This window comes from Oncorhynchus gorbuscha, linkage group LG14 (genome assembly GCF_021184085.1).
Source record: "Oncorhynchus gorbuscha isolate QuinsamMale2020 ecotype Even-year linkage group LG14, OgorEven_v1.0, whole genome shotgun sequence".
Lineage (NCBI taxonomy): Eukaryota > Metazoa > Chordata > Actinopteri > Salmoniformes > Salmonidae > Oncorhynchus > Oncorhynchus gorbuscha.
In genome coordinates, this window is record NC_060186.1 from 80068976 (window position 1) to 80094684 (window position 25709).

The window sequence follows — 25709 nt, forward strand, 5'->3', positions numbered from 1 at the left end:
ATGTCTTCCTGCCTGTCTCTCTAGTTCATGTCTTCCTGCCTGTCTCTCTAGTTCATGTCTTCCTGCCTGTCTCTCTAGTTCATTCTGCTAGTTCATGTCTTCCTGCCTGTCTCTCTAGTTCATGTCTTCCTGCCTGTCTCTCCAGTTCATTCTGCTAGTTCATGTCTTCCTGCCTGTCTCTCTAGTTCATTCTGCTAGTTCATGTCTTCCTGCCTGTCTCTCTAGTTCATTCTGCTAGTTCATGTCTTCCTGCCTGTCTCTCTAGTTCATGTCTTCCTGCCTGTCTCTCCAGTTCATTCTGCTAGTTCATGTCTTCCTGCCTGTCTCTCTAGTTCATTCTGCTAGTTCATGTCTTCCTGCCTGTCTCTCTAGTTCATGTCTTCCTGCCTGTCTCTCTAGTTCATTCTGCTAGTTCATGTCTTCCTGCCTGTCTCTCTAGTTCATGTCTTCCTGCCTGTCTCTCCAGTTCATTCTGCTAGTTCATGTCTTCCTGCCTGTCTCTCTAGTTCATTCTGCTAGTTCATGTCTTCCTGCCTGTCTCTCTAGTTCATTCTGCTAGTTCATGTCTTCCTGCCTGTCTCTCTAGTTCATGTCTTCCTGCCTGTCTCTCTAGTTCATGTCTTCCTGCCTGTCTCTCTAGTTCATGTCTTCCTGCCTGTCTCTCCAGTTCATTCTGCTAGTTCATGTCTTCCTGCCTGTCTCTCTAGTTCATTCTGCTAGTTCATGTCTTCCTGCCTGTCTCTCCAGTTCATTCTGCTAGTTCATGTCTTCCTGCCTGTCTCTCTAGTTCATGTCTTCCTGCCTGTCTCTCTAGTTCATGTCTTCCTGCCTGTCTCTCTAGTTCGTGTCTTCCTGCCTGTCTCTCTAGTTCATGTCTTCCTGCCTGTCTCTCCAGTTCATTCTGCTAGTTCATGTCTTCCTGCCTGTCTCTCCAGTTCATTCTGCTAGTTCATGTCTTCCTGCCTGTCTCTCCAGTTCATTCTGCTAGTTCATGTCTTCCTGCCTGTCTCTCTAGTTCATGTCTTCCTGCCTGTCTCTCTAGTTCATGTCTTCCTGCCTGTCTCTCTAGTTCATTCTGCTAGTTCATGTCTTCCTGCCTGTCTCTCTAGTTCATTCTGCTAGTTCATGTCTTCCTGCCTGTCTCTCCAGTTCATTCTGCTAGTTCATGTCTTCCTGCCTGTCTCTCCAGTTCATTCTGCTAGTTCATGTCTTCCTGCCTGTCTCTCTAGTTCATGTCTTCCTGCCTGTCTCTCCAGTTCATTCTGCTAGTTCATGTCTTCCTGCCTGTCTCTCCAGTTCATTCTGCTAGTTCATGTCTTCCTGCCTGTCTCTCTAGTTCATGTCTTCCTGCCTGTCTCTCTAGTTCATGTCTTCCTGCCTGTCTCTCTAGTTCATGTCTTCCTGCCTGTCTCTCTAGTTCATGTCTTCCTGCCTGTCTCTCTAGTTCATGTCTTCCTGCCTGTCTCTCTAGTTCATGTCTTCCTGCCTGTCTCTCCAGTTCATTCTGCTAGTTCATGTCTTCCTGCCTGTCTCTCCAGTTCATTCTGCTAGTTCATGTCTTCCTGCCTGTCTCTCCAGTTCATTCTGCTAGTTCATGTCTTCCTGCCTGTCTCTCTAGTTCATGTCTTCCTGCCTGTCTCTCTAGTTCATGTCTTCCTGCCTGTCTCTCCAGTTCATTCTGCTAGTTCATGTCTTCCTGCCTGTCTCTCCAGTTCATTCTGCTAGTTCATGTCTTCCTGCCTGTCTCTCTAGTTCATTCTGCTAGTTCATGTCTTCCTGCCTGTCTCTCTAGTTCATTCTGCTAGTTCATGTCTTCCTGCCTGTCTCTCCAGTTCATTCTGCTAGTTCATGTCTTCCTGCCTGTCTCTCCAGTTCATTCTGCTAGTTCATGTCTTCCTGCCTGTCTCTCTAGTTCATTCTGCTAGTTCATGTCTTCCTGCCTGTCTCTCTAGTTCATTCTGCTAGTTCATGTCTTCCTGCCTGTCTCTCCAGTTCATTCTGCTAGTTCATGTCTTCCTGCCTGTCTCTCTAGTTCATGTCTTCCTGCCTGTCTCTCTAGTTCATTCTGCTAGTTCGTGTCTTTCTGCCTGTCTCTCTAGTTCATTCTGCTAGTTCATGTCTTCCTGCCTGTCTCTCTAGTTCATTCTGCTAGTTCATGTCTTCCTGCCTGTCTCTCTAGTTCATTCTGCTAGTTCATGTCTTTCTGCCTGTCTCTCTAGTTCATGTCTTCCTGCCTGTCTCTCCAGTTCATGTCTTCCTGCCTGTCTCTCTAGTTCATGTCTTCCTGCCTGTCTCTCTAGTTCATGTCTTCCTGCCTGTCTCTCTAGTTCATGTCTTCCTGCCTGTCTCTCTAGTTCATGTCTTCCTGCCTGTCTCTCTAGTTCATGTCTTCCTGCCTGTCTCTCTAGTTCATGTCTTCCTGCCTGTCTCTCTAGTTCATGTCTTCCTGCCTGTCTCTCTAGTTCATGTCTTTCTGCCTGTCTCTCTAGTTCATGTCTTCCTGCCTGTCTCTCTAGTTCATGTCTTCCTGCCTGTCTCTCTAGTTCATGTCTTCCTGCCTGTCTCTCCAGTTCATTCTGCTAGTTCATGTCTTCCTGCCTGTCTCTCTAGTTCATTCTGCTAGTTCATGTCTTCCTGCCTGTCTCTCCAGTTCATTCTGCTAGTTCATGTCTTCCTGCCTGTCTCTCTAGTTCATGTCTTCCTGCCTGTCTCTCTAGTTCATGTCTTCCTGCCTGTCTCTCTAGTTCATGTCTTCCTGCCTGTCTCTCTAGTTCATGTCTTCCTGCCTGTCTCTCTAGTTCATGTCTTCCTGCCTGTCTCTCTAGTTCATGTCTTCCTGCCTGTCTCTCCAGTTCATTCTGCTAGTTCATGTCTTCCTGCCTGTCTCTCCAGTTCATTCTGCTAGTTCATGTCTTCCTGCCTGTCTCTCCAGTTCATTCTGCTAGTTCATGTCTTCCTGCCTGTCTCTCTAGTTCATGTCTTCCTGCCTGTCTCTCTAGTTCATTCTGCTAGTTCGTGTCTTCCTGCCTGTCTCTCTAGTTCATTCTGCTAGTTCATGTCTTCCTGCCTGTCTCTCTAGTTCATTCTGCTAGTTCATGTCTTCCTGCCTGTCTCTCTAGTTCATGTCTTCCTGCCTGTCTCTCTAGTTCATGTCTTCCTGCCTGTCTCTCTAGTTCATGTCTTCCTGCCTGTCTCTCTAGTTCATGTCTTCCTGCCTGTCTCTCCAGTTCATTCTGCTAGTTCATGTCTTCCTGCCTGTCTCTCCAGTTCATTCTGCTAGTTCATGTCTTCCTGCCTGTCTCTCTAGTTCATGTCTTCCTGCCTGTCTCTCTAGTTCATTCTGCTAGTTCATGTCTTCCTGCCTGTCTCTCTAGTTCATTCTGCTAGTTCATGTCTTCCTGCCTGTCTCTCTAGTTCATTCTGCTAGTTCATGTCTTCCTGCCTGTCTCTCTAGTTCATGTCTTTCTGCCTGTCTCTCTAGTTCATGTCTTCCTGCCTGTCTCTCTAGTTCATGTCTTCCTGCCTGTCTCTCTAGTTCATGTCTTCCTGCCTGTCTCTCTAGTTCATGTCGTCCTGCCTGTCTCTCTAGTTCATGTCTTCCTGCCTGTCTCTCCAGTTCATTCTGCTAGTTCATGTCTTCCTGCCTGTCTCTCTAGTTCATGTCTTCCTGCCTGTCTCTCCAGTTCATTCTGCTAGTTCATGTCTTCCTGCCTGTCTCTCCAGTTCATTCTGCTAGTTCATGTCTTCCTGCCTGTCTCTCTAGTTCATGTCTTCCTGCCTGTCTCTCTAGTTCATTCTGCTAGTTCGTGTCTTTCTGCCTGTCTCTCTAGTTCATTCTGCTAGTTCATGTCTTCCTGCCTGTCTCTCTAGTTCATTCTGCTAGTTCATGTCTTCCTGCCTGTCTCTCTAGTTCATGTCTTCCTGCCTGTCTCTCTAGTTCATGTCTTCCTGCCTGTCTCTCTAGTTCATGTCTTCCTGCCTGTCTCTCTAGTTCATGTCTTCCTGCCTGTCTCTCTAGTTCATGTCTTCCTGCCTGTCTCTCCAGTTCATTCTGCTAGTTCATGTCTTCCTGCCTGTCTCTCCAGTTCATTCTGCTAGTTCATGTCTTCCTGCCTGTCTCTCTAGTTCATGTCTTCCTGCCTGTCTCTCTAGTTCATGTCTTCCTGCCTGTCTCTCTAGTTCATGTCTTCCTGCCTGTCTCTCTAGTTCATTCTGCTAGTTCATGTCTTCCTGCCTGTCTCTCTAGTTCATTCTGCTAGTTCATGTCTTCCTGCCTGTCTCTCCAGTTCATTCTGCTAGTTCATGTCTTCCTGCCTGTCTCTCTAGTTCATGTCTTCCTGCCTGTCTCTCTAGTTCATGTCTTCCTGCCTGTCTCTCTAGTTCATGTCTTCCTGCCTGTCTCTCTAGTTCATTCTGCTAGTTCATGTCTTCCTGCCTGTCTCTCTAGTTCATTCTGCTAGTTCATGTCTTCCTGCCTGTCTCTCTAGTTCATTCTGCTAGTTCATGTCTTCCTGCCTGTCTCTCTAGTTCATGTCTTCCTGCCTGTCTCTCTAGTTCATGTCTTCCTGCCTGTCTCTCTAGTTCATGTCTTCCTGCCTGTCTCTCTAGTTCATGTCTTCCTGCCTGTCTCTCCAGTTCATTCTGCTAGTTCATGTCTTCCTGCCTGTCTCTCCAGTTCATTCTGCTAGTTCATGTCTTCCTGCCTGTCTCTCTAGTTCATGTCTTCCTGCCTGTCTCTCTAGTTCATGTCTTCCTGCCTGTCTCTCTAGTTCATTCTGCTAGTTCATGTCTTCCTGCCTGTCTCTCCAGTTCATTCTGCTAGTTCATGTCTTCCTGCCTGTCTCTCTAGTTCATTCTGCTAGTTCATGTCTTCCTGCCTGTCTCTCTAGTTCATTCTGCTAGTTCATGTCTTCCTGCCTGTCTCTCCAGTTCATTCTGCTAGTTCATGTCTTCCTGCCTGTCTCTCCAGTTCATTCTGCTAGTTCATGTCTTCCTGCCTGTCTCTCCAGTTCATTCTGCTAGTTCATGTCTTCCTGCCTGTCTCTCTAGTTCATGTCTTCCTGCCTGTCTCTCCAGTTCATTCTGCTAGTTCATGTCTTCCTGCCTGTCTCTCTAGTTCATGTCTTCCTGCCTGTCTCTCCAGTTCATTCTGCTAGTTCATGTCTTCCTGCCTGTCTCTCCAGTTCATTCTGCTAGTTCATGTCTTCCTGCCTGTCTCTCCAGTTCATTCTGCTAGTTCATGTCTTCCTGCCTGTCTCTCTAGTTCATGTCTTCCTGCCTGTCTCTCCAGTTCATTCTGCTAGTTCATGTCTTCCTGCCTGTCTCTCTAGTTCATGTCTTCCTGCCTGTCTCTCTAGTTCATGTCTTCCTGCCTGTCTCTCCAGTTCATTCTGCTAGTTCATGTCTTCCTGCCTGTCTCTCTAGTTCATTCTGCTAGTTCATGTCTTCCTGCCTGTCTCTCTAGTTCATTCTGCTAGTTCATGTCTTCCTGCCTGTCTCTCCAGTTCATTCTGCTAGTTCATGTCTTCCTGCCTGTCTCTCCAGTTCATTCTGCTAGTTCATGTCTTCCTGCCTGTCTCTCTAGTTCATGTCTTCCTGCCTGTCTCTCTAGTTCATTCTGCTAGTTCGTGTCTTTCTGCCTGTCTCTCTAGTTCATTCTGCTAGTTCATGTCTTCCTGCCTGTCTCTCTAGTTCATTCTGCTAGTTCATGTCTTCCTGCCTGTCTCTCTAGTTCATGTCTTCCTGCCTGTCTCTCTAGTTCATGTCTTCCTGCCTGTCTCTCTAGTTCATGTCTTCCTGCCTGTCTCTCTAGTTCATGTCTTCCTGCCTGTCTCTCTAGTTCGTGTCTTCCTGCCTGTCTCTCTAGTTCATGTCTTCCTGCCTGTCTCTCTAGTTCATGTCTTCCTGCCTGTCTCTCTAGTTCATGTCTTCCTGCCTGTCTCTCTAGTTCATGTCTTCCTGCCTGTCTCTCTAGTTCGTGTCTTCCTGCCTGTCTCTCTAGTTCATGTCTTCCTGCCTGTCTCTCTAGTTCATGTCTTCCTGCCTGTCTCTCTAGTTCATGTCTTCCTGCCTGTCTCTCTAGTTCATGTCTTCCTGCCTGTCTCTCTAGTTCATGTCTTCCTGCCTGTCTCTCTAGTTCATGTCTTCCTGCCTGTCTCTCTAGTTCATTCTGCTAGTTCATGTCTTCCTGCCTGTCTCTCTAGTTCATTCTGCTAGTTCATGTCTTCCTGCCTGTCTCTCCAGTTCATTCTGCTAGTTCATGTCTTCCTGCCTGTCTCTCTAGTTCATTCTGCTAGTTCATGTCTTCCTGCCTGTCTCTCTAGTTCATTCTGCTAGTTCGTGTCTTCCTGCCTGTCTCTCTAGTTCATTCTGCTAGTTCATGTCTTCCTGCCTGTCTCTCCAGTTCATTCTGCTAGTTCGTGTCTTCCTGCCTGTCTCTCTAGTTCATTCTGCTAGTTCATGTCTTCCTGCCTGTCTCTCCAGTTCATTCTGCTAGTTCATGTCTTCCTGCCTGTCTCTCCAGTTCATTCTGCTAGTTCATGTCTTCCTGCCTGTCTCTCCAGTTCATTCTGCTAGTTCATGTCTTCCTGCCTGTCTCTCTAGTTCATGTCTTTCTGCCTGTCTCTCTAGTTCATGTCTTTCTGCCTGTCTCTCTAGTTCATTCTGCTAGTTCATGTCTTCCTGCCTGTCTCTCTAGTTCATGTCTTCCTGCCTGTCTCTCTAGTTCATTCTGCTAGTTCATGTCTTCCTGCCTGTCTCTCTAGTTCATTCTGCTAGTTCATGTCTTCCTGCCTGTCTCTCTAGTTCATGTCTTTCTGCCTGTCTCTCTAGTTCATGTCTTCCTGCCTGTCTCTCTAGTTCATGTCTTCCTGCCTGTCTCTCTAGTTCATGTCTTCCTGCCTGTCTCACCAGTTCATTCTGCTAGTTCATGTCTTCCTGCCTGTCTCTCTAGTTCATTCTGCTAGTTCATGTCTTCCTGCCTGTCTCTCTAGTTCATTCTGCTAGTTCATGTCTTCCTGCCTGTCTCTCTAGTTCATTCTGCTAGTTCATGTCTTCCTGCCTGTCTCTCTAGTTCATTCTGCTAGTTCATGTCTTCCTGCCTGTCTCTCTAGTTCATGTCTTTCTGCCTGTCTCTCTAGTTCATGTCTTCCTGCCTGTCTCTCTAGTTCATTCTGCTAGTTCATGTCTTCCTGCCTGTCTCTCTAGTTCATGTCTTTCTGCCTGTCTCTCTAGTTCATGTCTTCCTGCCTGTCTCTCTAGTTCATGTCTTCCTGCCTGTCTCTCTAGTTCATTCTGCTAGTTCATGTCTTCCTGCCTGTCTCTCTAGTTCATTCTGCTAGTTCATGTCTTCCTGCCTGTCTCTCTAGTTCATGTCTTCCTGCCTGTCTCTCTAGTTCATGTCTTCCTGCCTGTCTCTCTAGTTCATGTCTTCCTGCCTGTCTCTCTAGTTCATGTCTTCCTGCCTGTCTCTCCAGTTCATTCTGCTAGTTCATGTCTTCCTGCCTGTCTCTCCAGTTCATTCTGCTAGTTCATGTCTTCCTGCCTGTCTCTCCAGTTCATTCTGCTAGTTCATGTCTTCCTGCCTGTCTCTCTAGTTCATGTCTTTCTGCCTGTCTCTCTAGTTCATGTCTTCCTGCCTGTCTCTCTAGTTCATGTCTTCCTGCCTGTCTCTCTAGTTCATGTCTTCCTGCCTGTCTCTCCAGTTCATTCTGCTAGTTCATGTCTTCCTGCCTGTCTCTCCAGTTCATTCTGCTAGTTCATGTCTTCCTGCCTGTCTCTCCAGTTCATTCTGCTAGTTCATGTCTTCCTGCCTGTCTCTCTAGTTCATTCTGCTAGTTCATGTCTTCCTGCCTGTCTCTCTAGTTCATTCTGCTAGTTCATGTCTTCCTGCCTGTCTCTCTAGTTCATGTCTTCCTGCCTGTCTCTCTAGTTCATGTCTTCCTGCCTGTCTCTCTAGTTCATTCTGCTAGTTCATGTCTTCCTGCCTGTCTCTCCAGTTCATTCTGCTAGTTCATGTCTTCCTGCCTGTCTCTCTAGTTCATGTCTTCCTGCCTGTCTCTCTAGTTCATTCTGCTAGTTCGTGTCTTTCTGCCTGTCTCTCTAGTTCATTCTGCTAGTTCATGTCTTCCTGCCTGTCTCTCTAGTTCATTCTGCTAGTTCATGTCTTCCTGCCTGTCTCTCTAGTTCATGTCTTCCTGCCTGTCTCTCTAGTTCATGTCTTCCTGCCTGTCTCTCTAGTTCATGTCTTCCTGCCTGTCTCTCTAGTTCATGTCTTCCTGCCTGTCTCTCTAGTTCATGTCTTCCTGCCTGTCTCTCTAGTTCATGTCTTCCTGCCTGTCTCTCTAGTTCGTGTCTTCCTGCCTGTCTCTCTAGTTCGTGTCTTCCTGCCTGTCTCTCTAGTTCATTCTGCTAGTTCATGTCTTCCTGCCTGTCTCTCCAGTTCATTCTGCTAGTTCATGTCTTCCTGCCTGTCTCTCTAGTTCATTCTGCTAGTTCATGTCTTCCTGCCTGTCTCTCTAGTTCATTCTGCTAGTTCATGTCTTCCTGCCTGTCTCTCTAGTTCATGTCTTCCTGCCTGTCTCTCTAGTTCATTCTGCTAGTTCATGTCTTCCTGCCTGTCTCTCTAGTTCATTCTGCTAGTTCATGTCTTCCTGCCTGTCTCTCCAGTTCATTCTGCTAGTTCATGTCTTCCTGCCTGTCTCTCTAGTTCATTCTGCTAGTTCATGTCTTCCTGCCTGTCTCTCTAGTTCATTCTGCTAGTTCGTGTCTTCCTGCCTGTCTCTCTAGTTCATTCTGCTAGTTCATGTCTTCCTGCCTGTCTCTCCAGTTCATTCTGCTAGTTCGTGTCTTCCTGCCTGTCTCTCTAGTTCATTCTGCTAGTTCATGTCTTCCTGCCTGTCTCTCCAGTTCATTCTGCTAGTTCATGTCTTCCTGCCTGTCTCTCCAGTTCATTCTGCTAGTTCATGTCTTCCTGCCTGTCTCTCCAGTTCATTCTGCTAGTTCATGTCTTCCTGCCTGTCTCTCCAGTTCATTCTGCTAGTTCATGTCTTCCTGCCTGTCTCTCTAGTTCATTCTGCTAGTTCATGTCTTCCTGCCTGTCTCTCTAGTTCATTCTGCTAGTTCATGTCTTCCTGCCTGTCTCTCTAGTTCATTCTGCTAGTTCATGTCTTCCTGCCTGTCTCTCTAGTTCATTCTGCTAGTTCATGTCTTCCTGCCTGTCTCTCCAGTTCATTCTGCTAGTTCATGTCTTTCTGCCTGTCTCTCTAGTTCATGTCTTCCTGCCTGTCTCTCTAGTTCATGTCTTCCTGCCTGTCTCTCTAGTTCATGTCTTCCTGCCTGTCTCTCTAGTTCATGTCTTCCTGCCTGTCTCTCCAGTTCATTCTGCTAGTTCATGTCTTCCTGCCTGTCTCTCCAGTTCATTCTGCTAGTTCATGTCTTCCTGCCTGTCTCTCTAGTTCATGTCTTCCTGCCTGTCTCTCCAGTTCATTCTGCTAGTTCATGTCTTCCTGCCTGTCTCTCCAGTTCATTCTGCTAGTTCATGTCTTCCTGCCTGTCTCTCTAGTTCATGTCTTCCTGCCTGTCTCTCCAGTTCATTCTGCTAGTTCATGTCTTCCTGCCTGTCTCTCCAGTTCATTCTGCTAGTTCATGTCTTCCTGCCTGTCTCTCCAGTTCATTCTGCTAGTTCATGTCTTCCTGCCTGTCTCTCTAGTTCATTCTGCTAGTTCATGTCTTCCTGCCTGTCTCTCTAGTTCATTCTGCTAGTTCATGTCTTCCTGCCTGTCTCTCTAGTTCATTCTGCTAGTTCATGTCTTCCTGCCTGTCTCTCTAGTTCATTCTGCTAGTTCATGTCTTCCTGCCTGTCTCTCCAGTTCATTCTGCTAGTTCATGTCTTCCTGCCTGTCTCTCTAGTTCATTCTGCTAGTTCATGTCTTCCTGCCTGTCTCTCTAGTTCATTCTGCTAGTTCATGTCTTCCTGCCTGTCTCTCCAGTTCATTCTGCTAGTTCATGTCTTCCTGCCTGTCTCTCTAGTTCATTCTGCTAGTTCATGTCTTCCTGCCTGTCTCTCTAGTTCATTCTGCTAGTTCATGTCTTCCTGCCTGTCTCTCCAGTTCATTCTGCCAGTTCATGTCTTCCTGCCTGTCTCTCCAGTTCATTCTGCTAGTTCATGTCTTCCTGCCTGTCTCTCCAGTTCATTCTGCTAGTTCATGTCTTCCTGCCTGTCTCTCCAGTTCATTCTGCTAGTTCATGTCTTCCTGCCTGTCTCTCCAGTTCATTCTGCTAGTTCATGTCTTCCTGCCTGTCTCTCCAGTTCATTCTGCTAGTTCATGTCTTCCTGCCTGTCTCTCCAGTTCATTCTGCTAGTTCATGTCTTCCTGCCTGTCTCTCCAGTTCATTCTGCTAGTTCATGTCTTCCTGCCTGTCTCTCCAGTTCATTCTGCTAGTTCATGTCTTCCTGCCTGTCTCTCCAGTTCATTCTGCTAGTTCATGTCTTCCTGCCTGTCTCTCCAGTTCATTCTGCTAGTTCATGTCTTCCTGCCTGTCTCTCTAGTTCATGTCTTCCTGCCTGTCTCTCTAGTTCATGTCTTCCTGCCTGTCTCTCCAGTTCATTCTGCTAGTTCATGTCTTCCTGCCTGTCTCTCCAGTTCATTCTGCTAGTTCATGTCTTTCTGCCTGTCTCTCTAGTTCATTCTGCTAGTTCATGTCTTCCTGCCTGTCTCTCCAGTTCATTCTGCTAGTTCATGTCTTCCTGCCTGTCTCTCTAGTTCATTCTGCTAGTTCATGTCTTCCTGCCTGTCTCTCCAGTTCATTCTGCTAGTTCATGTCTTCCTGCCTGTCTCTCTAGTTCATTCTGCTAGTTCATGTCTTCCTGCCTGTCTCTCTAGTTCATTCTGCTAGTTCGTGTCTTCCTGCCTGTCTCTCTAGTTCATGTCTTCCTGCCTGTCTCTCCAGTTCATTCTGCTAGTTCATGTCTTCCTGCCTGTCTCTCTAGTTCATTCTGCTAGTTCATGTCTTCCTGCCTGTCTCTCTAGTTCATTCTGCTAGTTCATGTCTTCCTGCCTGTCTCTCCAGTTCATTCTGCTAGTTCATGTCTTCCTGCCTGTCTCTCTAGTTCATGTCTTCCTGCCTGTCTCTCTAGTTCATGTCTTCCTGCCTGTCTCTCCAGTTCATTCTGCTAGTTCATGTCTTCCTGCCTGTCTCTCTAGTTCATGTCTTCCTGCCTGTCTCTCTAGTTCATGTCTTCCTGCCTGTCTCTCTAGTTCATGTCTTCCTGCCTGTCTCTCTAGTTCATGTCTTCCTGCCTGTCTCTCTAGTTCATGTCTTCCTGCCTGTCTCTCTAGTTCATGTCTTTCTGCCTGTCTCTCTAGTTCATGTCTTCCTGCCTGTCTCTCTAGTTCATGTCTTCCTGCCTGTCTCTCCAGTTCATTCTGCTAGTTCATGTCTTCCTGCCTGTCTCTCTAGTTCATTCTGCTAGTTCATGTCTTCCTGCCTGTCTCTCTAGTTCATTCTGCTAGTTCATGTCTTCCTGCCTGTCTCTCTAGTTCATGTCTTCCTGCCTGTCTCTCTAGTTCATTCTGCTAGTTCATGTCTTCCTGCCTGTCTCTCTAGTTCATTCTGCTAGTTCATGTCTTCCTGCCTGTCTCTCTAGTTCATTCTGCTAGTTCATGTCTTCCTGCCTGTCTCTCTAGTTCATTCTGCTAGTTCATGTCTTCCTGCCTGTCTCTCTAGTTCATTCTGCTAGTTCGTGTCTTTCTGTCTGTTTCTGCTAGTTCATGTCTTTCTGTCTGTTTCTCCAGTTAATTAGGCTAAGATGTCTGCCTGTTTCTCCAGTTCATTAGGCTAATATTTCTGCCTGTTTCTCCAGTTCATTAGGCTAATATTTCTGCCTGTTTCTCCAGTTCATTAGGCTAATATTTCTGCCTGTTTCTCCAGTTCATTAGGCTAATATTTCTGCCTGTTTCTCCAGTTCATTAGGCTAATATTTCTGCCTGTTTCTCCAGTTCATTAGGCTAATATTTCTGCCTGTTTCTCCAGTTCATTAGGCTAATATTTCTGCCTGTTTCTCCAGTTCATTAGGCTAAGATGTCTGCCTGTTTCTCCAGTTCATTAGGCTAAGATGTCTGCCTGTTTCTCCAGTTCATTAGGCTAAGATGTCTGCCTGTTTCTCCAGTTCATTAGGTTAGGATGTCTGCCTGTTTCTCCAGTTCATTAGGCTCGGTCAGACGCTGAAATACTTCGGCTACATCAAGTTTGACCCGTGCGTGACAGACTTCCCGGAGAAGGGCTGTCACGTGATCGTCTCCGCTGGCAACAACGAGCTTAACTTCCAGGTCAAGCTGCCCAATGAACAGATGAAGGAGGGGAGCTTCAAGGTCACGCGCATGAGATGCTGGAGGGTCACTTCGTCTGTACGTAACCCCCAAATTACGTTACTCTAATCTCTATTTTAAGTGTCCTCTGAATGCTGAATTTAGAGTAGAGGGAAGTTGTTCTCTACAGTCAGTTTTACAGGGGAGGGGAACCAATTTCATCATTCGTTTTGGAATCCATCCAAATTATGACCGAATTGGTGTTAGCGTGATCTCTCACTTCCCCCTTTCCCCTCCCTCTCATTAAAACAAGTGTGGTTCTCCCATTTGTCCCCCCCCCCTGTAGTGTGCCACACACATGCTTCTATTTCTCTCCTCTGGGTAAACTGACCACTTACACACAACCCCACAGAGCCCCTTTATCACCCAGCCAGACAGCTGTATGCTCATTCTGAGGCGTATGGTACAGGAAGCAGGAAGGGACATGTACAGTGCCAATATAGGACGAAAGACAGGTCATTGCCTGACTACAGTTTAACTGTCTTCACACACCTCTATAAAGCACCTCTATAACCTCTATAAAGCACCTCTATAACCTCTATAAAGACCTCTATAACCTCTATAAAGCACCTCTATAAAGCACATCTCTAACCTCTATAAAGACCTCTATAACCTCTATAAAGCACCTCTATAACCTCTATAAAGCACCTCTATAACCTCTATAAAGCACCTCTATAACCTCTATAAAGCACATCTCTAACCTCTATAAAGCACCTCTATAACCTCTATAAAGCACCTCTCTAACCTCTATAAAGCAGCTCTATAACCTCTATAACCTCTATAAAGCAGCTCTATAACCTCTATAAAGCATCTCTATAACCTCTATAAAGCAGCTCTATAAAGCAGCTCTATAACCTCTATAAAGCATCTCTATAACCTCTATAAAGCAGCTCTATAAAGCAGCTCTATAACCTCTAGAAAGCAGCTCTATAAAGCAGCTCTATAACCTCTATAAAGCAGCTCTATAACCTCTATAAAGCAGCTCTATAACCTCTATATAGCAGCTCTATAACCTCTATAAAGCAGCTCTATAACCTCTATAAAGCAGCTCTATATCCTCTATAAAGCAGCTCTAAATCAGCCCTATAACCTCTATAAAGCACCTCTATAAAGACCTCTATAATCTCTCTAACCTCTATAAAGACCTCTGTAACCTCTATAAAGACCTCTGTAACCTCTATAAAGACCTCTATAATCTCTCTAACCTCTATAAAGACCTCTGTAACCTCTATAAAGCAGCTCTATAAAGCAGCTCTATAACCTCTATAAAGCAGCTCTAAAGCAGCCCTATAACCTATATAAAGCACCTCTATAAAGACCTCTATAATCTCTCTAACCTCTATAAAGACCTATGTAACCTCTATAAAGACCTCTAGAATCTCTCTAACCTCTATAAAGAACTCTGTAACCTCTATAAAGACCTCTAGAATCTCTCTAACCTCTATAAAGAACTCTGTTACCTCTATAAAGACCTCTATAATCTCTCGAACCTCTATAAAGACCTCTGTAACCTCTATAAAGACCTCTATAATCTCTCTAACCTCTATAAAGACATCTATAACCTCTATAAAGCACCTCTCTAAGCACCTCTCTAACCTCTATAAAGCGGCTCTATAACCTCTATAAAGCAGCTCTATAAACTCTATAAAGCATGACATCTCAACAACAAACACTGACACTACACATCCAAGTATATCTGACCAAATTATGAAAGACAAGCATTGTATGAAGCCATGAAGTGCTTTGAAAGTCTGGTCATGGCTCACATCAACACCATCATGCCGGAAACCCTCCCTCATCCTTAACACTGGGGCCCCTCAGGGGTGCGTGCTTACTCCCCTCCTGTACTCCCTGCTCACCCACGACTGCGTGACCAAGCCTGACTCCAACACCATCATTAAGTTTGCTGATGACACAACAGTGGTAGGCCTGATCGCCGACAACGATGAGACAGCCAATAAGGGAGGAGGTCAGAGACCTGGCAGTGTGGTGCCAGGACAACAATCTCTCCCTCAATATGAGCAATTACAAAGGAACTGATCGTGGACTACAGGAAAAGGAGGGCCCAACAGGCCCCCATTAACATTGACGGGGCAGTAGTGGAGCAGGTCGAGAGTTTCAAGTTCCTTGGTGTCCACATCACCAACAAACTATCATGGTCCAAACACACCAAGACAGTTGTGAAGAGGGCACAACAACACCTTTTCGCCGTCAAGAGACTGAAAACCTTTGGCATCGGTCCCCAGAAAGTGGTACAGCTGTACCATCGAGGGCATCTGGTTGCATAGACTTTTCTCTCTTCTACCGCATGGAAAGCGGTACCAGAACGCCAAGTCCAGGACCAAAAGGCTCCTTAACAGCTTCTACCCCCAAGACATGTTGAACAATTAATCAAATGGCCACCTGGACTATTTACATTGACAGCCCCCCCATTGTTTTTAACACTGCTGCTACTCGCTGTTTATTATCTATGCATAGTCACTTTACAAATGACCTTGACTGACCTGTACCCCCCGCACATTGACTCTGTATATAGCCTCGTTGTTGTTGTCATTTTTATTTTGATGTATTTTTTTCACTTTAGTTTATTTACTAAATATTTTCTTAACTCTATTTATTGAACTGCATTGTTGGTCAAGGGCTTGTAAGTAAGGACTTCACGGTAAGGTTGTATTCGGCGCATGTAACAAATACAATTTAATTTGATGTGTCATTTTGAATTCTGTAGAGTGAGTGTGGAAGAGGTAAAAAAATAATTGTTGTCTATAAACAATGACAAGAGACCGGGGTCTGACCACTTGGATGGAAAATTACTGAGGATAATAGACGATATTACCCCTCTTTACATGGCATTTTTCAATATAAGCCTACTAGAAAGTGCAAAGGCAAAAGTCATTCTGCAACCTAAGAATAGTAAAGCCCCCTTTACTGGCTCAAATAGCCGACCAATTTACCAACCCTTAATAAAGTTTTGGAAAAAATGGCAGTTGACCAGAAACAATACTATTTTACAGTAAACAAATTGACCGACTTTCAGCACGCTTATAGGGAAGGACATTCAACAAGCACAGCACTTACACAAATAATGATGATTGGCTGAGAGAAATTGATGACAAAAAAAAGATGGTGGGGGCTGTTTTATTAGACTTCAATGGGGCTTTTGACATTATCGATCATAGTCTGCTGCTGGAAAAAGGTGTGTGTTACGGAGGTCGACCGATTATGATTTTTCAACGCCGATACCGATTATTGGAGGACCCCCAAAAAAAGCTGATACCGATTATTTATATATATATATATATATATATATATATATATATATATATATATATATATATATATATGTGTGTGTAATAATGACAATTACAACAATACTGAATGAACCCTTATTTTAACTTAATATAATACATCAATAAAATCAATTTAGCCTCAAATGAATATTGAAACATGTTCAATTTGGTTTAAATAATGCAAAGACAAAGTGCAATCTGCGCCATTTAAAAAAGATAATGTTTAAGTTCCTTGCTCAGAACATGAGAACATATGAAAGCTGGTGATTCCTTTTAACATGAGTCTTCAATATTCCCAGGTAAGAAGTTTTAACTTGTAGTTATTATAGGAATTATAGGACTCTCTCTCTCTAAACCATTTGCATTTCATATACCTTTGACTATTGGATGTTCTTATAGGCACTATAGTATTGCCAGTCTAATTTGGGGAGTTTATAGGCTTGGAGTCATAAACAGCGCTGTGCTACAAGCATCGCAAAGAGCTGCTGGCCAATGCAGGAAAGTGCTGTTTGAATGAATGCTTACGAGCCTGCTGCTGCCTACCACCTCTCAGACAGACTGCTCTATATAATAAAACAAGAGCCGTAGGTCATTAATATGGTCGAATCCAGAAACTATCATTTCAAAAACAAAATGGTTATTTTTCAGTGAAATACGGAACCGTTCCGTATTTTATCTAATGGGTGGCATCCATCAGTCTAAATATTGCTGTTACATTGCACAACCTTCAAGGTTGTGTCATAATTATGTAAAATTCTGGCAAATTAATTACGTTTTTTTGTTAGGAAGAAATGGTCTTCACACAGTTCGTAACGAGCCAGGTGGCCCAAACTGCTGCATATTCACTGACTCTGCTTGCACTGAACGCAAGAGAAGTGACATAATTTCCCTAATATTGCTTGCAAACATGAATTTCTTTTAACTAAATATACAGGTTTTAAAAAATATACTTGTGTATTGATTTTAAGAAAGGCATTGATGTTTATGGTTAGGTACATTGGTGCAACGACAGTGCTTTCTTCACGAATGCGCTTTTTAAATCATCACCCGTTTGGCAAATTAGGCTGTGATTCGATGATAAATTAACAGGCACCGCATTGATTATATGCAACACAGGACAAGCTAGTTAAACTAGTAATATCATCAACCATGTTTAGTTAACTAGTGATTATGTTAAGATTGATTGTTTTTTAAAAGATAAGTTTAATGCTAGCTAGCAACTTACCTTGGCTCCTTGCTGCACTCACATAACAGGTGGTCAGCCTGCCACGCAGTCCCCTCATGGAGTGCAATGTAATCGGCGCCCAAAAATGCAGATTACCGATCGTTAGGAAAACTTGAAAATCAGCCCTAAGTAATCGACCATGACGATTAATCGGTCGACCTCTACTTTACACCCCCTGCTATATTGTGGATAAAGAGTTAACGGTCTAACAGAACACAGAGGGTGTTCTTTAATGGAAACCTCTCCAATATAATCCAGGTAGAATCAGGAATTCCCCAGGGCAGCTGTCTAGGCTCATTACTTTTTAAATCTTTACTAATGACATGCCATTGGCCAGTGTGTCTATGTATGCGAATGACTCAACACTATACATATCAGCTACTAGAGTGACTGAAATGACTGCAACACTTAACAAAGAGTTGCAGTTAGTTTCAGAGTGGGTGGCAAGGAATAATTTAGTCCTAAATATTTCTAAAACTAAAAGCATTGTATTTAGGACAGATCATTCACTAAACGCTAAACTGCAACCAAATCTTGTAATAACATTTTTAAAATTGAGCAAATTGAGGTGACTAAACTGCTTGGAGTAACCCTGGATTGTAAACTGTCTTGGTCAAAACATATTGATACATATGACACAACAGTATCTAAGATGGAGAGAAGTCTGTCTATAATAAGGCACTGCTCTACCATAACAACACTATCAACAAGGCAGGTTCTACAGGCCCTAGTTGGTCCTTCTGTAGCTCAGTTGGTAGAGCATGGCGCTTGTAACGCCAGGGTAGTGGGTTCGATCCCCGGGACCACCCATACGTAGAATGTATGCACACATGACTGTAAGTCGCTTTGGATAAAAGCGTCTGCTAAATGGCATATATTATTATTATTATTATTATTATCTCTATAAACTCTATAAAGCAGCTCTATAACCTCTATAAAGCAGCTCTATAAAGCAGCTCTATAAAGCAGCTCTATAACCTCTATAAAGCAGCTCTATAACCTCTATAAATCAGCTCTATAACCTCTATATAGCAGCTCTATAACCTCTATATAGCAGCTCTATAACCTCTATATAGCAGCTCTATAACCTCTATAAAGCAGCTCTATAACCCCTATAAAGCAGCTCTATATCCTCTATAAAGCAGCTCTAAAGCAGCCCTATAACCTCTATAAAGCACCTCTATAAAGACCTCTATAATCTCTCTAACCTCTATAAAGACCTCTGTAATCTCTCTAACCTCTATAAAGACCGCTGTAACCTCTATAAAGCAGCTCTATAAAGCAGCTCTATAACCTCTATAAAGCAGCTCTATAACCTCTATAAAACACCTCTATAAAGACCTCTATAATCTCTCTAACCTCTATAAAGACCTCTGTAACCTATATAAAGACCTCTATAATCTCTCTAACCTCTATAAAGACCTCTGTAACCTCTATAAAGACCTCTATAGTCTCTCCAACCTCTATAAAAACCTCTGTAACCTCTATAAAGACCTCTGTAACCTCTATAAAGACCTCTATAATCTCTATAAAGACCTCTGTAACCTCTATAAAGACCTCTATAATCTCTCTAACCTCTATAAAGACCCTCTATAACCTCTATAAAGCACCTCTATAATCTCTCTAACCTCTATAAAGACCTCTATAATCTCTCTAACCTCTATAAAGACCTCTGTAACCTCTATAAAGCAGCTCTATAAAGCAGCTCTATAACCTCTATAAAGCAGCTCTATAACCTCTATAAAGCATCTCTATAAACTCTATAAAGCAGCTCTATAAAGCAGCTCTATAACCTCTATAAAGCATCTCTATAACCTCTATAAAGCAGCTCTATAAAGCAGCTCTATAACCTCTATAAAGCAGCTCTATAACCTCTATAAATCAGCTCTATAACCTCTATATAGCAGCTCTATAACCTCTATATAGAAGCTCTATAACCTCTATATAGCAGCTCTATAACCTCTATAAAGCAGCTCTATAACCCCTATAAAGCAGCTCTATATCCTCTATAAAGCAGCTCTAAAGCAGCCCTATAACCTCTATAGAGCACCTCTATAAAGACCTCTATAATCTCTCTAACCTCTATAAAGACCTCTGTAACCTCTATAAAGACCTCTATAATCTCTCAAACCTCTATAAAGACCTCTGTAACCTCTATAAAGACCTCTATAATCTCTCTAACCTCTATAAAGACCTCTATAACCTCTATAAAGCACCTCTATAATCTCTCTAACCTCTATAAAGACCTCTGTAACCTCTATAAAGACCTCTATAATCTCTCTAATCTCTATAAAGACCTCTGTAACCTCTATAAAGCAGCTCTATAAAGCAGCTCTATAACCTCTATAAAGACCTCTATAATCTCTCTAACCTCTATAAAGACCTCTGTAACCTCTATAAAGCAGCTCTATAAAGCAGCTCTATAACCTCTATAAAGCAGCTCTATAACCTCTATAAAGCAGCTCTATAACCTCTATAAAGACCTCTATAATCTCTCTAACCTCTACAAAGACCTCTGTAACCTCTATAAAGCAGCTATATAAAGCAGCTCTATAACCTCTATGAATCAGCTCTATAACCTCTATAAAGCATCTCTATAAACTCTATAAAGCAGCTCTATAAAGCAGCTCTATAACCTCTATAAAGCATCTCTATAACCTCTATAAAGCAGCTCTATAAAGCAGCTCTATAAAGCAGCTCTATAACCTCTATAAAGCAGCTCTATAAAGCAGCTCTATAACCTCTATAAATCAGCTCTATAACCTCTATAAAGCAGCTCTAAAGCAGCCCTATAACCTCTATAAAGCACCTCTACAAAGACCTCTGTAACCTCTATAAAGACCTCTATAATCTCTCTAACCTCTATAAAGACCTCTGTAACCTATATAAAGCAGCTCTATAAAGCAGCTCTATAACCTCTATAAAGCAGCTCTATAACCTCTATAAAGCACCTCTATAAAGACCTCTATAACCTCTATAAAGACCTATGTAACCTCTATAAAGACCTCTATAATCTCTCTAACCTCTATAAAGACCTCTGTAACCTCTATAAAGACCTCTATAGTCTCTCCAACCTCTATAAAGACATCTGTAACCTCTATAAAGACCTCTATAATCTCTCTAACCTCTATAAAGATCTCTGTAACCTCTATAAAGACCTCTATAATCTCTCAAACCTCTATAAAGACCTCTGTAACCTCTATAAAGACCTCTATAATCTCTCTAACCTCTATAAAGACCTCTATAACCTCTATAAAGCACCTCTATAATCTCTCTAACCTCTATAAAGACCTCTGTAACCTCTATAAAGACCTCTATAATCTCTCTAATCTCTATAAAGACCTCTGTAACCTCTATAAAGCAGCTCTATAAAGCAGCTCTATAACCTCTATAAAGACCTCTATAATCTCTCTAACCTCTATAAAGCAGCTCTATAACCTCTATAAAGCAGCTCTATAACCTCTATAACCTCTATAAAGCAGCTCTATAACCTCTATAAAGACCTCTATAATCCCTCTAACCTCTACAAAGACCTCTGTAACCTCTATAAAGCAGCTATATAAAGCAGCTCTATAACCTCTATAAAGCATCTCTATAAACTCTATAAAGCAGCTCTATAAAGCAGCTCTATAACCTCTATAAAGCATCTCTATAACCTCTATAAAGCAGCTCTATAAAGCAGCTCTATAACCTCTATAAAGCAGCTCTATAAAGCAGCTCTATAACCTCTATAAATCAGCTCTATAACCTCTATATAGCAGCTCTATAACCTCTATAAAGCAGCTCTATAACCCCTATAAAGCAGCTCTATATCCTCTATAAAGCAGCTCTAAAGCAGCCCTATAACCTCTATAAAGCACCTCTATAAAGGCCTCTATAATCTCTCTAACCTCTACAAAGACCTCTGTAACCTCTATAAAGACCTCTATAATCTCTCTAACCTCTATAAAGACCTCTGTAACCTATATAAAGCAGCTCTATAAAGCAGCTCTATAACCTCTATAAAGCAGCTCTATAACCTCTATAAAGCACCTCTATAAAGACCTCTATAATCTCTCTAACCTCTATAAAGACCTATGTAACCTCTATAAAGACCTCTATAATCTCTCTAACCTCTATAAAGACCTCTGTAACCTCTATAAAGACCTCTATAGTCTCTCCAACCTCTATAAAGACATCTGTAACCTCTATAAAGACCTCTATAATCTCTCTAACCTCTATAAAGATCTCTGTAACCTCTATAAAGACCTCTATAATCTCTCAAACCTCTATAAAGACCTCTGTAACCTCTATAAAGACCTCTATAATCTCTCTAACCTCTATAAAGACCTCTATAACCTCTATAAAGCACCTCTATAATCTCTCTAACCTCTATAAAGACCTCTGTAACCTCTATAAAGACCTCTATAATCTCTCTAATCTCTATAAAGACCTCTGTAACCTCTATAAAGCAGCTCTATAAAGCAGCTCTATAACCTCTATAAAGACCTCTATAATCTCTCTAACCTCTATAAAGCAGCTCTATAAAGCAGCTCTATAACCTCTATAAAGCAGCTCTATAACCTATATAAAGCACCTCTATAAAGACCTCTATAATCTCTCTAACCTCTATAAAGACCTCCTTAAGGTTCCAAACTGCTCATCGTTAGATCCATGGGTTTCCATGGCCGAACAGCCGCACACAAGCTTAACATCTTGAAGTGGTGTAAATAGTGATGGAGTGATGAATCACGCTTTTCACCATCTGGCAGTCCGACGGACAAATCTGGATTTGGCGGATGACAGGAGAACGCTACCTGGCCCAATGCATCGTGTCAACTGTAAAGTTTGGTGGATGAGGAATAATGGTCTGGGGCTGTTTCCTTGGTTTGGGCCCCTTAGTTCCAGTGAAGGGAAATCTTAATGCTACAGCATACAATGACATTCTAGATGATTCTGTGCTTCCAACTTTGTGGCAACAGTTCGGGGAAGGCCCTTTCCTGTTTCAGCATGACAATGCCCTCTGTGCACAAAGCGAGGTCCATACAGAAATAGTTTGTTGAGATCGGTGTGGAAGAACTTGACTGGCCTGCTCAGAGCCCTGACCTCAACCCCATCGAACACCTTTGGGATGAATTGGAACGCCTACTACGAGCCAGGCCTAATCGTCCAACAACAGTGCCCGGCCTCACTAATGCTCTTGTGGCTGAATGGCATCCAGTTGGTAACAGGGAACATGGTTTAGTTCTGCCCCCTTCCCCCCCACACTACATGGACCAGTACATTTACATTTACATTTAAGTCATTTAGCAGACGCTCTTATCCAGAGCGACTTACTAAACTCCCCCTCAGGGATCCTAGTCATATTTAATGAGTGTTCCTCTCCAATCAAACTATTTCCAAGCATCCTAATGCATCAGCTGTACATTACTAGGAGAAGCATCTGAAAAACACATCTCAACTTAGAATAGAATCTCTTGTTCCATCTCATTACCCAGGGGGCTTGAGGATGAAGTGGAAACAGACCGTTTTTCCAGAAGGAGACTCCTATAAACAGTAGGGCTAGTGAGCTAGCACTATGATGACGAGACGGTGTATATCCGTCCCAAACGACCCACTGCAGAGCCCTTAAGTAAAGACTGTACACTAATGGGAGACGAGTCCCGAGTCCTATGGGAGACGAGTCCCTAGTCCTACGGGAGACGAGTCCCGGGTCCTACGGGAGACGAGTCCCGGGTCCTGCGGGAGACGAGTCCCGGGTCCTGCGGGAGACGAGTCCCGGGTCCTACGGGAGACGAGTCCCGGGTCCTACGGGAGACGAGTCCCGGGTCCTACGGGAGACGCGTGAGACGAGTCCCGGGTCCTACGGGAGACGAGTCCCGGGTCCTACGGGAGACGAGTCCCGGGTCCTACGGGAGACGAGTCCCGGGTCCTACGGGAGACGAGTCCCGGGTCCTACGGGAGACTAGTCCCGAGTCCTACGGGAGACGAGTCCCGAGTCCTACGGGAGACGAGTCCCGAGTCCTACGGGAGACGAGTCCCGAGTCCTACGGGAGACGAGTCCCGAGTCCTACGGGAGACGAGTCCCGAGTCCTACGGGAGACTAGTCCCGAGTCCTACGGGAGACTAGTCCCGAGTCCTACGGGAGACGAGTCCCGAGTCCTATGGGAGACGAGTCCCGAGTCCTATGTAGTAGTGCACTACTTTTGACCCGAGTCCTATGTAGTAGTGCACTACTTTTGACCCGAGTCCTATGTAGTAGTGCACTACTTTTGACCCGAGTCCTATGTAGTAGTGCACTACTTTTGACCCGAGTCCTATGTAGTAGTGCACTACTTTTGACCCCGAGTCCTATGCTCACAGCATCTGATTGTATCTTCACCCTCTGCCCTTTAGCTAACGTTACATTCTCTGTAGTGTAGGCATTCATTAGCTGCACAGACTGCTTGAGTTGGGATGATGATGATGACGATGATGATGATGATGGTGGTGGTGGTGGTGGTGTCCAACCGTAGTGACCCTGTCTCCTTTTCCCAAACCGCAGCAGGTCCCGGTAGGGAACGGCTCATCCTCCCCAACCCCGGGCCCCTGCTCCTCAGCCAAGTGTGAGGTGAAGTTGGAGCTGGCCTTCGAGTATCTGATGAGCAAAGATCGTCTGCAGTGGGTCACCATCACCAGCCCACAGGTCAGAGGTTAGGGTTTAGAGGTCAGGTCGATATGGAGTCACCCAAGAAGTAGGAGTTTGACCTCTTGCTGCTATTGAATGAAATATCTAGAGAGTGTGTGTGTGTGTGTGTGTGTGTGTGTGTGTGTGTGTGTGTGTGTGTGTGTGTGTGTGTGTGTGTGTGTGTGTGTGTGTGTGTGTGTGTGTGTGTGTGTGTGTGTGTGTGTGTGTGTGTGTGTGTGTGTGTGTTTTCAGGCAATCATGATGAGCATCTGTCTTCAGTCGATGGTTGATGAGCTGATGGTGAAGAAGTCCGGAGGAAGCATCAAGAAGGTGCGTGTTTGGTCTTTGGTGATGGGACAGATCCACCTTAAGTTAACTCGTGTTCTGACTTCCTGTATTCATTATGTCTTGTTCAGATGCTAAGGAAACGTCACAATGGCCCCCTGCATCGGTCTGAAAGTCAGCAAGCTGTGAAATCCCCCCCTCTACTGGTGAGAACGAGGACTGCACGGGGTCTATGATATATGCCACCGATTACCGTAAACCCCCGAAGAGAACACGTTTAAGACGTTTTTTTTTGGAATGGAAAGATGTTCTACTTGATGTTTCACCTGATTTGTGACCTTCCTCTCCCCTGCAGGACTCTCCTGACCCAAACCGAGAACAGATTGTCAAACTCTCAGTGAGTAATGTTCCTGCTTTGATCTCCCAAATGTCAAGTCCACAGAATTACATAGAGAATCACAATTAACAGTAAACCATTTGATCTCTATGGTTGAGTCTCTGTTTTAGGGGGCTGGGGGTCGATATGAGTCTCTGTTTTAGGTGGCTGGGGGTCGATATGAGTCTCTGTTTTAGGTGGCTGGGGGTCGATATGAGTCTCTGTTTTAGGGGGCTGGGGGTTGATATGAGTCTCTGTTTTAGGGGCTGGGAGTCGATATGAGTCTCTGTTTTAGGGGGCTGGGGGTCGATATGAGTCTCTGTTTTAGGGGCTGGGGGTTGATATGAGTCTCTGTTTTAGGTGGCTGGGGGTCGATATGAGTCTCTGTTTTAGGTGGCTGGGGGTCGATATGAGTCTCTGTTTTAGGGGGCTGGAGGTCGATATGAGTCTCTGTTTTAGGGGGCTGGGGGTCGATATGAGTCTCTGTTTTAGGTGGCTGGGGGTCGATATGAGTCTCTGTTTTAGGGGGCTGGGGGTTGATATGGAAATGTGTAAAGTGACTGTTGCTCTAACACGATGTCTCTGTTTCTCTCTCTCTCTCTCTCAGACTAAGCTGAGCTCTGTGTCTCTCAGAGGGATCAGCGCCTCCAACTCAGCCAATGACATCAGCGGCAACGATTTCCATGGCAACTATGCCTTCGAGGGGATCGGGGATGATGACCTGTAATATTCACCCCTTCCCCACCCTCCACCTGTCGAATGCAATCTGCAAAGTTTCCAAGCTGAGCCGAGCGGATTCTGTAAGATTGTAGCCCTTCTGGGAGTCTGCTGCCTGCCTTAAGATCAGTCTTGTCGTATCAGCTTCACAAAGACTGCCAGCTATCTTATGTGTTTCAGGTACAGGATGACTGACTACCCACTGTCCTCCTGTTTTACAATCCTACAATCCCCCCGTATTCAACTTAATAAAATATCAAGAACAAATAGAACTAAAATTACAGTCTGCAGTCTAATTGACATTGAAATTACTAAAACCAAGTGGAAGCTGTGTATCAGGGATAATGAGCCTACGTCTATAGTCTCTTCTCTCTGTCCAGCTTGATAAGTCATTTATAGTCTCTTCTCTCTGTCCAGCTAGCTGACAGTCATCTATAGTCTCTTCTCTCTGTCCAGCTAGCTGACAGTCATCTATAGTCTCTTCTCTCTGTCCAGCTAGCTGACAGTCATCTATAGTCTCTTCACTCTGTCCAGCTAGATAACAGTCATCTATAGTCTCTTCACTCTGTCCAGCTAGATAACAGTCATCTATAGTCTCTTCACTCTGTCCAGCTAGATAACAGTCATCTATAGTCTCTTCACTCTGTCCAGCTAGATAACAGTCATCTATAGTCTCTTCACTCTGTCCAGCTAGATAACAGTCATCTATAGTCTCTTCTCTCTGTCCAGCTAGCTGACAGTCATCTATAGTCTCTTCTCTCTGTCCAGCTTGATAAGTCATCTATAGTCTCTTCTCTCTGTC

At 44.1% G+C, this 25709-nt stretch overlaps 1 protein-coding gene across 2 annotated transcripts in view; it reads left to right on the top strand.

Moving 5' to 3' along the window:
* Positions 1-25396, top strand: part of snx17 (sorting nexin 17) — a 97487-nt gene extending 72091 nt beyond the window's left edge. Inside the window, exons 10-15 of one of the 2 annotated variants that reach the window (XM_046299096.1) lie at positions 12204-12407; positions 23410-23547; positions 23782-23859; positions 23946-24020; positions 24170-24211; positions 24798-25396. In XM_046299096.1, the coding sequence (XP_046155052.1) occupies positions 12204-12407; positions 23410-23547; positions 23782-23859; positions 23946-24020; positions 24170-24211; positions 24798-24917 (657 nt within the window). In that variant the 3' untranslated portion in view covers positions 24918-25396. Of the gene's footprint in view, positions 1-12203; positions 12408-23406; positions 23548-23781; positions 23860-23945; positions 24021-24169; positions 24212-24797 lie in introns of both variants that reach the window. The other variant, XM_046299095.1, reaches the window with a different exon arrangement.
* The last annotated feature ends 313 nt before the right edge of the window (positions 25397-25709 follow it).